Genomic DNA, 16,397 nt, shown 5'->3' on the forward strand with positions numbered 1-16,397 from the left:
TAACCAATCCAAAAGCCCTAAATGAGACTAAGGCCCGTTGCGCGCGCGCGGACCTCTTGTGGGAGGGATATTTAAAAAAACATGGCTTTGTTTTAAACGGTCGCAGCTAGGGAGCCATTGCGCAAGCGCAGAGTCTGAAAGTGGAAAAAGGAAGGGGCGTGATTCCTTTTGTTACCTTAGTGATAACAGCTTCGAGCGATGCTTCAGAAAGTGCTTGGGTAAACATAGCTGGGGGACGGTCTATTCAAGTCAAGCTTACATATAATCTTGTATACGTTTTCTTGGAAGTAAATGCCGCTATATTTCAGGGGATTCGCCCCAGTAAGTACCTCCGAAGGTCGTTGGTAGAACTATTCGGCATGTCTTATTCAGAGCGAAGTCCTATTTTCAGTTGGTAAGCGGATAGAGGATGGAAGCCTAAATACAACAGGTTTAGTGACATCATCTGCAGACTGGTCTACTTTCAGCTGATATATGTCATCCCCGGTTGCAAGATCTACTACACCCTCTACTACACTCTCACCTGCCAACTAGTTATGCATCTGAGGAAGTGGACTCTTGTCTACAAAAGCAGGAGGGGCCCACAATGCTTCGGCGTGGTGGTGCTTTGTCTTCCCAAACAATGGCAGCATAGTAGCATTTCTGCTGCCAAAAGTTTGCAAGCAATCGCAGAAAGGACAGAGACCTACAAGAAGCTCCTTTCGGGCGCGTATCGCATGCATAAATCCATATATACTTCCAAACGAGAATAGGTATTTATAGATGTCTATCTCTGTGTGTGTATATGTGTGGGTGTGCGCGCGTACACACACACGCGTTTCTTTGTTTCTTTTTTAGTTGTTCCTGAAAGTGTCCCCTCCTCATCCACGTAGGATCCCTCCTAGACAAGACGACCCGACCCCCGTCTAAAACAGCCTCTCCTCCGGAGCCCTTCACGGGACGCCGCGCGGGCACAGGCGCGTAGCCCCGCCCTCTCCCCTGGCCCCGCCCTCCTTGCCCGCCATGTCGCCCCTCCCCCAGCAGCAGCAGCGAGAGTGACCGGGCGGGAACCCGGAAGCGCTTTCCCTTCCCGGTGACACCTCAGCAGCCACCTCAGCCGGAGCAGTGAGGTGGCGTCGGGACAGTTAGCGAGCCCACCATCCCTGCCGGCGCGGCGCTCCCCCCCCCCGGCGTATGTTCTGTCGCTGCCTCTTGGCTTCCGCGGCTCGTGTCGGTCCCTCGGCTCCTCGGCTGGGCGCGGCGGCGGCGTCCTTGGCTTCTTCCGCCCCTTCCCCTCGCTTGCTGCTCCTCATGAAGCCGGTGGTCGTGTTCGTTCTCGGCGGGCCTGGCGCCGGAAAGGGGACCCAGTGCGCCCGCGTTGTGGAGGTAAGGGACGGAAAGGGCACCTCGTCTCTTCTCCCTCTTTCTCCCCTCCGCGATAGAACTACCATGCCTAGCAAGCAGCGCGCCCGTAGAAGCGCCCTAGTCCCTGTCAACCGGCGCCCAGAGGATGATGGGGGTTGTAGTTGTGACCGACTTGGCTTGTGGCCCTCGAGATTCTCAAATGGTTTGGACCCGACTTGATACCGGTGGGATCAAATATGCTACGAGTCTGGTGTTGAGGCTCGGAGCTAGAAATAGCAGTTGCACGGTAAGCAGGGCAACGGATCTTATAAGATACACGTGATAATAAAAGAATCTTTTCTTTTCAACAGAAAAAAAAATAGATAAGCAAAAGCTGTAGACGTCTCAGGGATGCTTCAGGGGAAGGTATTCCACAGTCAGGCACGGTAACTAAGCAGGTGCTTATGGAAGGAGGTGGTGGTTATATTGCGGGCTAGAAAAAGCTTGGGTTCAATGCTCATCTAAAGCTCCGGCGTGATTGTTTCTGTTAGTAACTTATGAAGATCTTATGTTTGGAGGTTAAAGGGGGGGGGGAAGCAATTTTGTGAACCTTTGCATTCATTCTTTAACTGGGGAATGGTTCGAGCTATTCAACTCTCATGGCTTCCAACTAATTGAAAGAATCTTCATAATGAATAAGCTGCTGGTCTTAAGATTCGTTGGGAGATGCTGTTGGGTTTAAACTGACTTCTGTTTGTAATATAAGTATGCCCCTAAGTTCTAGACACTCGCATCAAAACCATGTCCAACTTCAAGGCTCCAATTACACGTTGAGGCAAGTACACACAGCACTTCTGCCTTAGAAAGCTTGCTGGAAAGAACCAAGGAGTGGTCTATTTAAGCCTCTCTCTCTTGAGGCAGGCAGGGTTTCCTTTGCAGGATTGGAGACCACAAACATAACTTGTTAAAAATAGGGGGTGGTATGAGTCACAAATTTTCTGGCACTATATAAAATCTTAAAAGTCCAATTCATGCTGAAATCAAATTGGCAACACAATTAAGTCATAAATGGTATAAATGCATGTTGAGTTATGTGTTCTAATACCTTATTCCACTCTGAATGTAATCTTTTCTGTGTAATCTGTGGTGATGATGACAGCATACATTGCAGCTCAGTGCTTAATCCTTCAGTTTAGCTTTCACCTTAATCAGTTGAAACAAAAAATAATGGATTTTGGCACCTTCTGTTTTGGAGACCTTTGCCATTGTATTTTTGAACTTTGCACAAGTACAGTGGTATCTCGGTTTACAAACGATTCGGTTTACGAATTCCACAAAACCAGAAGTAGTGCCCTGGTTTGTGAACTTTACCTCGGTCTAAGAACGGAATCCGAACAGTGAAAGGGCACTGGTGGCGGAGGCCTCATTAGGGAAAGCACGCCTTGGTTTAAGAACTGTTTCGGTTTAAGAATGGACTTCCGGAACGGATTAAGTTGTAAACCGAATTGCCACTGTATGCGGAATGTAGCCAAGTTTATGTTGCCAACCCCCATGTGAGCACTATGAGTTTGACTAGTTTCTCAGTACCATTGCAGTACTACCATTTGTAATCTTACACCACATACAGTGAGCAAAGGAAGGAATAAGGCATAGGTCACATGTCATAATGATTCTTAGTAATGACTCACAGCTTGGGTGTGGCTCCCAACTGTAAAACTGGTACTTTCATTGCGTCACTAAAATCCATTATTTGTATTGGCAAAATGCTGACCAGAAAAGATTTGTCTTACAAGGCAAGAAATGCAGTACACATTTTACCCCAGCCTTTTAAGATCCCCGTAACTGAGGATTTTGCCATCCAGTATATGAAGGAGAGAGCACAATTTTGCCCTTCTTGCAAAAGTGCCCTCAAGGGCAATAATTTACTTGTCTGAATAGGTATGACCAGAAAAAACTTGGATGTATATAGAATAAAGTAAAGCAGGCACTCCCAACCTGCGGCCCTCCAGATGTTTTGGCCTACAACTCCCATGATCCCTAGCTAACAGGGCCAGTGGTCAGGGATGATGGGAATTGTAGTCCAAAACATCTGGAGGGCCGAAGGTTGGTGATGCCTGAAGTAAAGGGATGCACTTTGGAATACAATCTGTTCCCTGCTTTGGATGACATCACTATTTTGAAATAAGTGAAGCAAGGACAAGACATTCCATATACAACTATGTCATATCTTTCATTTCAGTCCTAGCTGCCTTTACAGCCCTATCGTAAATGTTGCACAAAATGTGATTATGTATATATAGGATTGTTACCTTACTTACCCAAGTACATCATACAGTCATCACATTACAATTATCTGGGTGGTTGTAAAAATTGAGGTTCACAGTTGCACTCTCTTCAAATATAGGGAATTCTGGAAGTTGAGTAAATGGCTCTATACAGGCAGTAGGGCACATTGATTTCAGTGCAGTGCTTTCAAGAAAGTATACATAAAATTGCATCTTAAGATTTTCTTAAAAAAAAGTTTAATGTATAGTACAAAGCAGTTAAGTCAGAATATGCTAACTGAGTTGTGGGTTAGATTTACACATACATAAATGGGTGCCAAATAGGGATTTATTTCTGCCCGTTCTCTTCTATAGAAAATGTTTTTAAAACCATAATCCTCAACTGCAGACAGAAATAGCTGCATGCCGGTGTGAGGGTTTTCAGGGTAAAACTTCTTATGAAAAGCTTTGATTTAGGTTATAGCTTCTGTAGGCAATATTTGGAATAACGGACTTAATATTTATATACAGCATTAGTTTAAAATACATAGTAAGGCTATGGAGCACACCACTAGGATTCTTTGAGAGATATCAGTATGCAAAATTTTGCCTTGATGTTTTACAAAGTAACATACATTTCACCGGGATTTAGGTGAATGTGTACAGTATTCCTAACGTCGTCTTCTAGCATAACTTTATTTTAGTCTTCTGTTGGTGGAACAGCAATACAATGAAATTGTTCCTGCTTTGGCATCTGTTGGGTTGGTGTAACATCTACATATTGTGCTAGCCAAATTAACATTCTAAATTCAGAGCAGTAAACAGTAATTATATAAACAAGCAGAAACTTATGGTGCAATTACACACCCACACACACCCTGCTCTTTAGCCAGGTAGCTTACAGAGCAGTAAAAGCAAGGCAGAGAGCCAGTGTGGTGTAGTGGTTAAGAGTGGTAGTCACGTAATCTGGGAAACCGGGTTCGTGTCTCCGCTCCTCCACATGCAGCTGCTGGGTGACCTTGGGCCAGTCACACTTCTGTGAAGTCTCTCAGCCCCACTCACCTCACAGAGTGTTTGTTGTGGGGGAGGAAGGGAAAGGAGAATGTTAGCCGCTTTGAGACTCCTGAAGGGGAGTGAAAGGCGGGATATCAAATCCAAATCCAAGGTAGACTCCTGCCCTCAGGCTTGCAATGTAAAAGATGCATCAGAAAAAGAAAATGGAGAGGAAGGAAGGAAGGAAGGAGAAAATAAGCAAGCTTGGATAACAATTCTAAGTTACAAGTTCCTATACAGTAGTGCCTCGCAAGACGAAATTAATTCGTTCCGCGAGTTTCTTCGTCTAGCAAATTTTTCGTCTTGCAAAGCACGGTGTCGGGAAAGTTTTGGAAAAGCTTCAAAAATCACCAAAGTCTTCAAAAACCTCAAAAAAGGCTACCACACCACGTTCTATGAGTTATTCCTCGAAGTCAAGTCGCAACTGTATTAACGGTGTTAAGAAAAAGGAAACAAACTTGCAAGACGTTTTCGTCTTGCGAAGCAAGCCCATAGGGAAATTCGTCTTGCGAAGCAGCTCAAAAAATGCAAAACCCTTTTGTCTAGCGAGTTTTTCGTCTTGCGGGGCATTCATCTTGCGGGGCACCACTGTAATGATTTGTTAGGATGGAAGCAGTTCAGGAAGAGGAGAAACCAAAATCTACTGCTCTCCGTTGCCTTGCATCCTTTCTCTTTTTCTGCTACAGCTTGATGGAATGATTCTGTTCAGGTGACAGTTGTATTTGATAACACTTGTAACAAAATGATAACCTTATTTTCAGTTAATTGTTCAGAAGTTATCAATTGCTATTAACAGTTATGATTGTTGCATGCTACTTTCAAATTGCGAGGCACAGTGCTTCTGAATACTAGTCACTGGAGAGCAATGTTGGAGAGGTTTACAGGCCAATTGATGCGCGTCCAGTTGACACATGACCTTGCACATGTGCATCCCCACAACCTGGAAGTGGCTGGGAAAGGGAGTGGGGCAGGCTTAATGTGTGCTTCACCAACAGCAGGGGAGTCAGGAACACAACCCTTGTGCAAAACAGTTGTTGCCTATATTGTCCTTCCTACTGTACTTGTGGGTTGGCCATTGTGGGAAGCAGCATACTGGTCTAGATAGGTCCCTTGTCTGATCTGATGGGGCTGCCCTTATATTCCAGCTTTCCTTGGCACCTGGGTTGAAGTGTGAGTCATTTGTCCAAGTGAGCTTGCTATAAGGGAAATTCAGTGTATTTAAAAATCCTGTTGATTATGTGAAGGTGTTGAGGAAATGGAAGACACATTAACTAATAGGTTTCTGCAAAGTTCCATGGAGGAAATAACTCCAACAAATGTTAGAGTTCTTACAAAGTTACATATTAAACTTTGGTGAGGGAGCCTAAAGGAAAATGTTCTATGCATATGTGGATTGCATGTTGTCTTTTAGTGATGCATGTGGTGCATTTAAAAAGAATACGTACCAATTTCATTTAAGAAGTTGCTTATACTTAATTAAAAGATACTTAAATGTATATTTTTCTTTTAGAAATACGGTTACACACACCTCTCAGCAGGTGACCTGCTTCGAGATGAGAGGAAGAGACCGGGCTCTCAGTATGGAGAGCTCATTGAAAGTTACATTAAAGATGGAAAAATTGTTCCTGTTGAGATAACCATCAGCTTGTTAAAGAGGGTAAGATTTTAACACTGTGCTGAGTATACAGTTTTCCATGGGGAGCTATAACAAAACAAAACAAAATAAAACAAAACAGCTTACAACAAAACTTTAGTGTGGTTAGATAAAAATTTGCTTTCCCTTTGTTAGTAGCTAACAAAAACATGCAAGGCCGGGGGGGGGGGAGCTTTTTCAGCCTGATTGCTGCATTCCCTTGTGGGTAGTCTTCAAGGGAGGGGCACATGCTGTTTGTGGGCATGTCCAGAGGAAAAAATGTCCAGAGCAATTAACGTGACTTTTAACTTTGTTGGGTAAGGTACGTTTAGACATGTGAAAGTCAGAAGTTTCTAAGCACATCTCTCCATCCCAACAAGCAAGAGATGACAATATGACATCATGGTTCAAGGACTTTCCAGTCAGGCAAAAGAACTCTCAAGGGGTGTGTGGAGCGGAACTAATAAGAAGAAGAGGCCCAAGTGCCAGGCAGAGAGGCCTGGAGGGCTACATTCAGGCTCCAGGCCTGAGATTTCCCACTGCTGTGCAAGACAGATAGATGAATTACTTTTGTACCTGTATGTTTTTCATAAAAAACAATGCTTTTTAGGGTTGCTAGAACCCTATGTGGAACAGAAACCAGTAGATATTTGGTCTTTATGAATGCACTGATCCATTGGGGCTTCCTTCTATATTATTGCACTTTATGTGTTGTCTACGTGCAAGACAAACATTTGCTATTGTGATAAGAATATACAGAAGAGTATTGTTTATGTGAATGCACAGCTGGTTATGTCTTGTGTGATTGTGAAGCCCAGAGATAGGCAAATAACTCATCTACGAAGTATGTTTTTTATTAATAAGTTCTGTACTCCGTTGCTGCAAGTAATTGGACTACATGGGCTGTATATATTTAGGATTCATTTGGCTAGAGCATGATGCTGATAATGTCAAGGTTGCAGGTTCGATCCCTGTAAGGGACAGCTGCATTTACCTGTATTGCAGGGGTATTGCTGAGTCCCAATTCTGTGATTGGATCCAGAGTTGCCATTCTGTGAATGGAAGTGGCTGAGATCCTGCAAGGACTCCCTTTGGAGAAAAGAAAGGGAGAAGCAATTCTCTTTCATCCCTCTTGTAGCTCTCACTGCCATCTCCTATTCTGATTTATGAAATTCTCCGCCTTTCAGAACATCTTCTCTCCAAGCTGCAGAGTGAACAAGGAATGAGTGAAAACTGTCTCTCCCCTGTTTCCTTCTGTGTGAATGTCCCATCTATTTTATTTTTGTGGTAGACATTTGTTCATTTAAATGCTTTTCCAGTTGTACCATAAGTATATTGGTATTAAGATAGTATGGAATTAACTTTAAGGTTGCAAGAAATGTATTTGGTACACCTGTAACAGTTCACATGAAAAGCACATGTGTATTTGTAGTACAGGGGGATTATTACTTAGATGTCACAATACCGTGCTTGTAGAAAATCATGTTTAATATAAGCTCTCTGTTACCTATCAGGCTATGGATGAAACTATGGAAGCCAATGCACAGAAGAATAAATTCTTAATTGATGGATTTCCCAGAAATGAAGACAATCTTCAGGGCTGGAACAAAACCATGGATGGAAAAGCAGATGTATTGTTTGTTCTCTTTTTTGATTGTGACAATGAGGTAATCACAATATCAAGACACTTGCAACTTTCCTCTGTGCTGTATTAAGAGAGACAATGAAAAATGTTCCATTGTTCCATTTCTCTTTTCCCTTCTATACATTTTGATACTAATTACAGTATGTGTTAATTGGTTCCTTCCCACAATAAGCCTAGATAATTTTGTGGCAAAATTGTCTTGCAATTACAATTAACTGACATGGTGGAAAAAAGTTCTTTTGAACTGTCCCATAGCAGAAAGAAGTATTGGTTACCAGAGCACAATTAGAATTGTAGAAAGTGGGAGATATCTTTTTTTCTTTTGCTTCCAGCAGTGAAGAAGTCTTTGCGAGCACTGATATTCTACAGTATTCAGGCAAAATTAATTCTTATACCAACCACCTCTTTCCCCCAGTTCTGTCATCTTGAAAAATCACTTTGTCCTTTGCATTAGATAGGGTATTCTCTTTAGGAAATAAAAGACTGCATACATTCTTGAAGGCTGTACATAAACGATAGTTCAGTATATGTGTTTAATTTTGCCTGGTACAATGAATTTCAGTGGATAATCAGACTTCAAGGGCATTTACCACAATATGCTAGGTCCGTTTTGGAGATGCCTTTCTGTTCTACTGATTGTGAAATGTTAGATTTCACGTGGCTGGAATAAGGTCTAAGTTCTTATTTCACTTAAAAGTTTCCCAAAGTGGTGTTATCGATATACAGCATAAGTAATGAAACGTAAGCTGAATATATTCATGCAAAATGTTTAATACATAGTTTTAGTCTTGTACCTTAAAAAAGCAAAGGATTTTGTTTACTTCTTGTGGCTTCATGTTTTGATAGTGGCTTCATGTTTCAATAACCCTTTTATTTTTGTTTGAAGGTATGTATTAACCGTTGCCTTGAAAGAGGAAAGAGCAGTGGCAGAAGTGATGACAACAGAGAAAGTCTGGAAAAGAGGTACCGTGTCCATACATAATTTCTGTGTTAGACTTCCTCATGCTTTTCAGTTTCATGACTTTACTGTATCTTTCTTTCCCTTAGAATCCATACGTATCTAGAGTCTACCAAGCCCATAATAGACCTCTATGAGAAAATGGGCAAAGTTAGGAAAGTAGATGCCTCTAAATCTGTTGATGAGGTAAGTTGTGAAGAGGGAAGGTTTGGTTTTGAATTTCTTTACATGACCTATTAACCACACACAAGTGCCAGGATTTCCTTAGGGCTCAAATATCCCAACTCTTCATTGCATTTTAAATTATCTTCTTTCTCTTACATGGGGAAGATACCAGGTAAATCTGTGGCCAGCGTTAAAACAGAAATGTCTTAACAGTTAAGCAATTTACACCTATTTTCAGATCATCAATTCAAAACAGCTACCCAGATCCCAGTCACAAGCATGGCTGCACATAAGATTGAAGGTGTGCAGGGGGTTTCTTCAGGGCACCATGCGTACAGGAATAGGGCATGGATCCAAGTGCTGTGTACTTCATCCTACAATTGGCATGCCCTTATTGTCTAAGACAGGATGGCACAATGGTTGATGTTGTTGGCACAGTGAGACAGAGCTGCAGCAATAGCATTAGCATTGCTTCTACTTACCATGAGGGGGAGCACTGAGGTGGCACTGAGATTGGAATTTTGAGAGCACATTGACATGAGCGCTGGATTCTCTGCCAGTGTGTCCATGCAGTCCTGACCTCCCTTGCCACTTTGCCCTTCCTCTTCTTGGTAAGTGTTAGTGACTTGGCTGCAGAATCCTGAGCTTGCACTCCAGGGATCACACTATAAATTTGATTGCCAGGATTGGAAGCTCCTTGAGACCCTCCATTATAGTTTCTGATTTTTGTACTGCAGATGACATTCAAATGTTCAAATCAGTGCAACCAAAAATTATTATCAAGGGGACAATTTATATAGTGAAGACAGGCAGTTGAAATACAACTATGGCCTTCTGTCAGGAGAACAGACATCATTAGTATCCTTCTATCCCCTTAAATCCTCTATGCACCCCCAAAATCTGCAAAAGATTGGGGACCCTTGAGCAGATAAATAGGAGGGGACAGAAGTCCCATTGTGCGAGTGTAAGTTTTCTTGTGCAACACTTAATATCGTCCACAGGCCTCACATCAACTTCAATGGCAGATATATCAGTTAGAAAATACTGATTTCACTGTCAATCCTGTCTCTTCTGTGTTTCATTGACTACCTGATTTCCAAGCTGCCTCCATCACTGCTCTAAAATGTTTACGTCTGTTATCACCTCTAATTGCCTTAGGCTGGGTGCTACATGTGCATGGTGGTAGATTGTAACTTGAATAGGCCTGTTGAACATAGTGATTATAAGAAACTCACAGTTCCATCCCTGCTTTACTTTTAAGGCTCTGAACACTTTGTGTTAGTGTTTGTCCTGCCTTTTTATACTATGAATGCGTTTTTAGCTTTTACTCTCTTTTAATTTTATGTTTTAATGTGTAGTGTGTGCTTTTTTGATACATCACTTGAGTTTATTTTTCATTTTTAAAAAGCAGCTAATAAGTGCAATAAATAATTGTTTGCAGTATTCATGAAACATTCTTGTTGGTATAATGTAGAAAAAATATGCAATGTCTTTTCTTTTGCAGGTTTTTGGCAAAGTTGTGAAGATCTTTGATAAAGAAGGCTAGTTCTCTACTTGAACACTGTTTTCAAACTTGATTAAATCTTGCTTTAAGAGCTGCTACTATAGTTCATTTTATAATGGTGATAAAATATGCCTTTTTAAACACTTTTGTGTTGAAAACAGTTTAAAAATGGTTAATTCAAAAACCTGGTTTAAAATATGAGTTAGAATTAGATGTGGCTTGTCATTAAGATAGATACAGTCAAAAAGATTTGCAACTGGTAAAGAACCCTAATTGCAGAACAAAAATAGTAATTAAATGCTAATCCTAGCTATTTTCAGAAAGCATCTGGTGATCCCCTTAATTTTTCTTTTCTTACTGCCCAAAGCCATGTTATTTTTTAGAATCCCGCATACTGAAATTGTAAATATAAGTAAGAGGGCCTGTTGAATTTCTTTTCGGTTTCTTTTTCTTTTAGTTTTGGACCAAATATGGGGAAATCGTATGTGTTTTTTTAAAAATAATAATGATATTTGCTGTTTTAAATGACAGACAATTGCTGTAAGCAAAAGTTTTAAACAGAGTATCCCCTTTGTATTGAATAGTTCTTGTTTATTTGGTTGCTAATAAAGCAATGACCCTTATGAGGCACCCCAATATTAACCACACTACTTGGAAGTTGTCCCGTTGCTTTCACATTTTGGTGCTCCCTGTATCCCACACATGCTTTTCCAAAGATAATGAGGAGCAACAGTATCTGGAAATTGCATACTTTATAGTTTATAATCAGTGGGTTGGATTCAATCTACGTTGCAATTAGGTCCCACTGAAATCAATTTGAAAAGTTTAGTCATGATTAATTTTAATCCCATTGATTTTAATGGGAGAATGCAATCAGCAGAGCAATCCTTAACAGCTCCTGCAGGATCCATCCTGATAATCCCATTTTGCGAGTTTTGCACTGTCTATCCCCCTGAGCACAGCAAAAGCCTCCACCACAGTAAAACCAGGCAAATACATACCATCTCAGAGGGTTAGGACTGCAGCCTAACTTAAGTTGGGTCAAGCCTAGTGCATTTAGGACTGAGGATTCAGATTATGTAGGTGCTGCACACATTTAGGTGTCTGTGTATTTGCAAGTAATATGGGCATTTTGTATTTGCAGTACCCACAAGGGTTAAGAAATCAGATATTTGAAAGCAGCTATTATGGTAACGTTCACTTGCCACACAACTCTAGCTGCATGATAAAATTAATCTAGAAGCTTTGTAACAAAATTATTTATTCAGTGATTTGAAGTGTATGTTTTGAGATAGGTTGGAGGGGAAATTCTTATGATTATATTTTCCGCTAAAATTGTATAACTTGAACATTTCGACTCAGTTATACGTTTGAAATGGTTTGACCAACATAAAAGCATACTAGATCTGTATCGTTTAAATTTAATGTGTTGCTGGTGGCAGAAATGAGTTTTTAATAACTTGATTAATTTGGATGACAAAAACATACTGAAATGCTTGCACAACTGTTCTAATTGCACATTTCTTTAATTTAAAAATGGCATAAAAATATGGGGCTGGTTACTTAAATCTGTGGGGTTATTATTCTTTTTTCTTTTCTTAAAATGTCCATTGAATAGGATCTGAGAAACGTGATGATGCATACTTATTACTACACTCATTAAGGTTTCTTGTGGTGGTTGCTTCATAAGCTACCATTTTAACTATGTTTACAACTATTATTTTTCCTATTTTTGTCTCACACAGAATAGCTTTTAGTGATATATTTTGTCTTTTAATTAAAATATAATTAAGGAACTGCAATTGACTTTGGCCAGCTGAACATTTGTGCTTTGACTTCACTGGTGTTCACAAGAAGTAGGAAGCCTAAGTGAAAATGTGTGGTTTTTTGCATTAAAATACACCATGTTATTAAGATTAGTCGCAAAAACTTTGAAAGGTGCAGCTACTTTGTGGGGGGAATCATGGCCAACTTTTCTCAGAGCGTGTACAAACAAACACATAGTCTTATTCTAGAGAATTGGCTTTTCAGATACTTCCCCACAGGTAAACCTTGATTGTTTGCAAAGAGAGCCCTGTATATCTGCCATAGAATCTGCTTGTTGCACAGGATTCTGGGGAGTATTTTGGTGTGCACTCACATAAGGACTTTAGGAAGGTCTGTTGCAGCCCAGCTGTTACTCCTTGCAGACTGAGTACTCCATGCAGGACACACATTCCAGGAAACCCTCTCCTGATCCATTGTTACCAGTTTTGTTTAGTTTTACTGAGGATCCCTCAATAAGCATCTATGGAACTCTTGGTTCCTTATGACCATAGTTTGAACCACTGTTATAAATTAACATACTTCTCCTACTTGTAGTAACAATCACTAAAGCTGATTAAAATCATCATCAATTCCCCCCTTCCCCCACAAAAATCATTCTATATACATCTTTGAAAATTGGAAAATCTCCTCCTCTCCCTTCCTGCTGTGAAGGACAATGTCTGCAATTTGCTTATGCCTTAGTAGACATGCTTATGGCCTAAAATAGTGAATTTGGGAGCTGGGATCCTTCTTGTTGGTAGCTAGCTAGCTAGCTAGTGATCATTTCCTGGAAGTGGGGATGAACCTGGTGTTTATAAGCAAGCTGTGTTCTTGGATTTGTCTCTCCCAAAAAGGAAAGGTAATCTATTTGTAGTGATTGTCTGCTACAGCAGGAAGACAAAAAAGGGATTCAGTGGAACTAAATTCAGGCCTGAGTCAAAGGAAGCTTGAAGATGGATGGTGCACAAAGGACTTCTTCAAATGCTCAGATAGGAAACCTGTATAACCATAGTTTGTGTGCAGAATGCCTCACATGCTTTGATTGTGGCATTTACTGCACTTCAATGTGCTGGGGGTAATGGATCTATGTATGTTGATCCTGTCTGTATGCTATCAAATAAGCCAACATAGTATCAAATGACCTGAAGTGTTACCAACAAAACCTTTTAGAAAGTCCTTTCGTAAAGTTAGTCATTAGATAAGAATCCTCATTGTAGTGATATTGCGGTGTTTGAATTTTACGAATATTAATCAAAGTGAGTATGTTTTCTTGCTATGTATTCTGCTGTTTGAAAACTGAAACAACTGTATTTTTTATTTTTTAAAAACATGCTACCAATATTGAATTTGGGGTTTAATCGTGTTGTTTAAACAATTGGGATTAATTCCTTTTGTCACTCTTACTGATGCTATGAATGCAGTGTTTTTCTCTCCAACCCCCCTCCCAGCGCCATTTTCTGCAACCAGAAAAAAAACTGTATAATTCCACGGAGCAGCAAATTGTAAAAAAAACTTCTAAAGTGTACACAAATAAAATTTTGTTCTCAAGTAACCTACTGGTGAATCATTGCCATTATGTGTCTGCAAAACATAGCGGCTCTACTTTAAAATACACCACTGTTTTTTGTAGGAAGACATGTGGGGGAAGTAGGGCAAGGCTGTCTGAAAATCCAAACACCATCCTAGTGATATTTGTACTTGACTACAGATGGGAGGGAAGAGTGTTTGACTTGTAGCTATGCATTTTGGGAGAAAGCCCTGCTAAATGACAAGACTCAGAATGTGGCCGTACTCATCTTCATTACTCCAGATTGCCACAAGGAGGAGTGCTTGTTTTGTATAGAATGGCTCAAGCTCACAGGTGAGAGGTTTAGGCTCTGTACATTACTGCTAAACAAAAGTTTGTCTTAAGTGTTCATCATCACAAAGTAATCATGTGGTTCAAAGCGGGTGAATTTCCTGAGCCAAGAACAATTTTTTATGGTTTTACGGACTTTTCAAGCTGCCTGTGGAATCTGCGAGAAGTCTCTAGATAAGAAATGCAAGATCAGTAAGAAGAATCAAGTGCTTCAGTGTAAGCTCTAAAGACTTCCATCCTACAGAGCCTCCAAATCCATTGGTGTACTACGCGGCAGCAAGCAAGAGCAAATGCAACAGGCCAGGTACAAGTACTTCCTCCAAACCCTCCTCCAGAGCAGCAGAGAGGGGGTGTTGTTTTGTCTGGGAAGTAGAAATGCTTGTGCATGCAGAATGATCAAATCAGAACAATGTTGAATTTCTCCCCGTGTTATTAGCAGTCATCAACCAGAGTGATGAATCAATAAGAGATCTTGTGTTGCATGTCTTATGAGACTGAGCTTCAAATGAAGATCCCTTGCTTGAGTCTTGCCACTGCCATGAACTTACCATCTTTTTAAAAGCCAATATGTCTCTGAACCTCAGTCCCTCTCTGCAATACACAGCTAATAACACTGACCTACCTTACAAAGCTGTTGCAAAAAGTACAGTAAGACAATTTAATTATTGTTATTGCTGTTATTATTAAAAGTTGTATACTACCCTTTATCCAAAGATCTCAGGGCAGTTCACAGCATAAAAATACAATATAAAACAGCAAAAACAAACCAATAGATCATCCTCGTGATCCCTTCCAGCTCTTCAATTCTATGATTTTGTAATAACCTTCCTCTCCCACAAGCACTTTTAAAAGGATATTGGGACGCGGGTTGTGCTGTGGGTTAAACCACAGAGCCTAGGACTTGCCGATCAGAAGGTCGGCGGTTCAAATCCCCACGGCGGGGTGAGCTCCCGTTGCTCAGTCCCTGCTCCTGCCAACCTAGCAGATCGAAAGCATGTCAAAGTGCAAGTAGATCAATAGGTACCGTTCCGGCGGGAAGGTAAACGGCATTTCCATGCGCTGCTCTGGTTCGCCTGAAGCGGCTTAGTCATGCTGGCCACATGACCCAGAAGCTGTACGCTGGCTCCCTCGGCCAATAAAGCCAGATGAGCGCCGCAACCCCAGAGTCAGCCACGACTGGACGTAATGGTCAGGGGTCCCTTTACCTTTACCTAGGATGTGAAATGCTTTGAACGCCTATGTTTTGATGGTGTGACAGCACTGCAGGGCCAACCTCCTGACACAAGGACCACTATAGTTTATCTGTTTCAGGCAGGACAGTAGTAGTGATGTGTTGGGGCTGCACAGATGCACCAGCAGGAATCCCAGATTGGCTCTGCCATTACATCTGTGCAGCCCTGTTGCAGTAAACTGTAGCAACTCGGGGCTTGTAAACCACTTGGAGCCAGGAGCTCACTTTGTTGCCTTTTCTAGATATTGAAGCTGGAACGTTTTTGCAGGCAAGGCATGTTATCTATCACTGAACTATAGCCCTTTCTTTTCCCAACTATTTGCTCCCATTGAGAAAATTTCAACCCACCCATTCAGGGTCATTAGCCACTACAATAATCTGCTTAGGCAAAGGAAATTTGGTCAGTCACTAACAATATTAGTTTTGATGAATCTGGAGAGTCTTTTCTTTTGTAATGCTTATGAGACATTAGGATGGGAAGCTTGAAGAAGGATGCTTTGAACTTGAAATGTCAGTGTTACTGTAAAGACAGTATCATTTTTGTTGTTGCTGTGATTTCCTTTTTGTGTCTGGAGAAAGACATTGTGCCCAGGATGGGGGAAGGGTAAGAACTTTGCGAATATAGTGCTTTACTTTGCATGAAAATGAAAGATTTATTATAGTTTGGATGACATGCTTGTTAAAAGTTAATTAAAAAGGCTCTCTTAATTAAAGTGATAAGGCACAGGTGACCTTAATAAAATGTCTCATCAATATTAAGGTAAAATTACTCATTTTAGGGATGAATGTGACCTTCTCTCCCAGAGATCATTCACGGTAATACTGAATGTTTGTGAGTTTCAGACCTTTGATTTCTACAGTGCTGAAGTGGGTTACTGGTTACCAGATCCTTGTTTGCATGGAAGTTTGAAACACAAAGGAACTATTATGTTCAAATATATAAAAGGATGTCACATA

The 16,397-nt window shown here is 40.9% G+C and overlaps 1 protein-coding gene across 2 annotated transcripts; it reads left to right on the forward strand.

Annotated features, from left to right (window-relative positions):
• The first annotated feature begins 102 nt into the window (after positions 1-102).
• On the forward strand, positions 103-13,903 carry CMPK1 (cytidine/uridine monophosphate kinase 1). Of its 2 annotated transcripts, none has more exons than XM_083510024.1 (6): positions 103-1,630; positions 6,151-6,297; positions 7,788-7,940; positions 8,805-8,881; positions 8,966-9,062; positions 10,546-13,903. In XM_083510024.1, exons 1-6 carry the CDS (start codon positions 1,490-1,492, stop codon positions 10,585-10,587), a joined length of 657 nt encoding a protein of 218 aa, XP_083366150.1. In that variant the 5' UTR covers positions 103-1,489; the 3' UTR covers positions 10,588-13,903. The 2 variants fall into 2 exon arrangements, with proteins under 2 accessions (XP_083366150.1, XP_083366149.1); XM_083510023.1 differs by having other exon boundaries at positions 1,003-1,365.
• The last annotated feature ends 2,494 nt before the right edge of the window (positions 13,904-16,397 follow it).

This window comes from Podarcis liolepis (assembly GCF_965112155.1).
Source record: "Podarcis liolepis genome assembly, chromosome: 6".
Lineage (NCBI taxonomy): Eukaryota > Metazoa > Chordata > Lepidosauria > Squamata > Lacertidae > Podarcis > Podarcis liolepis.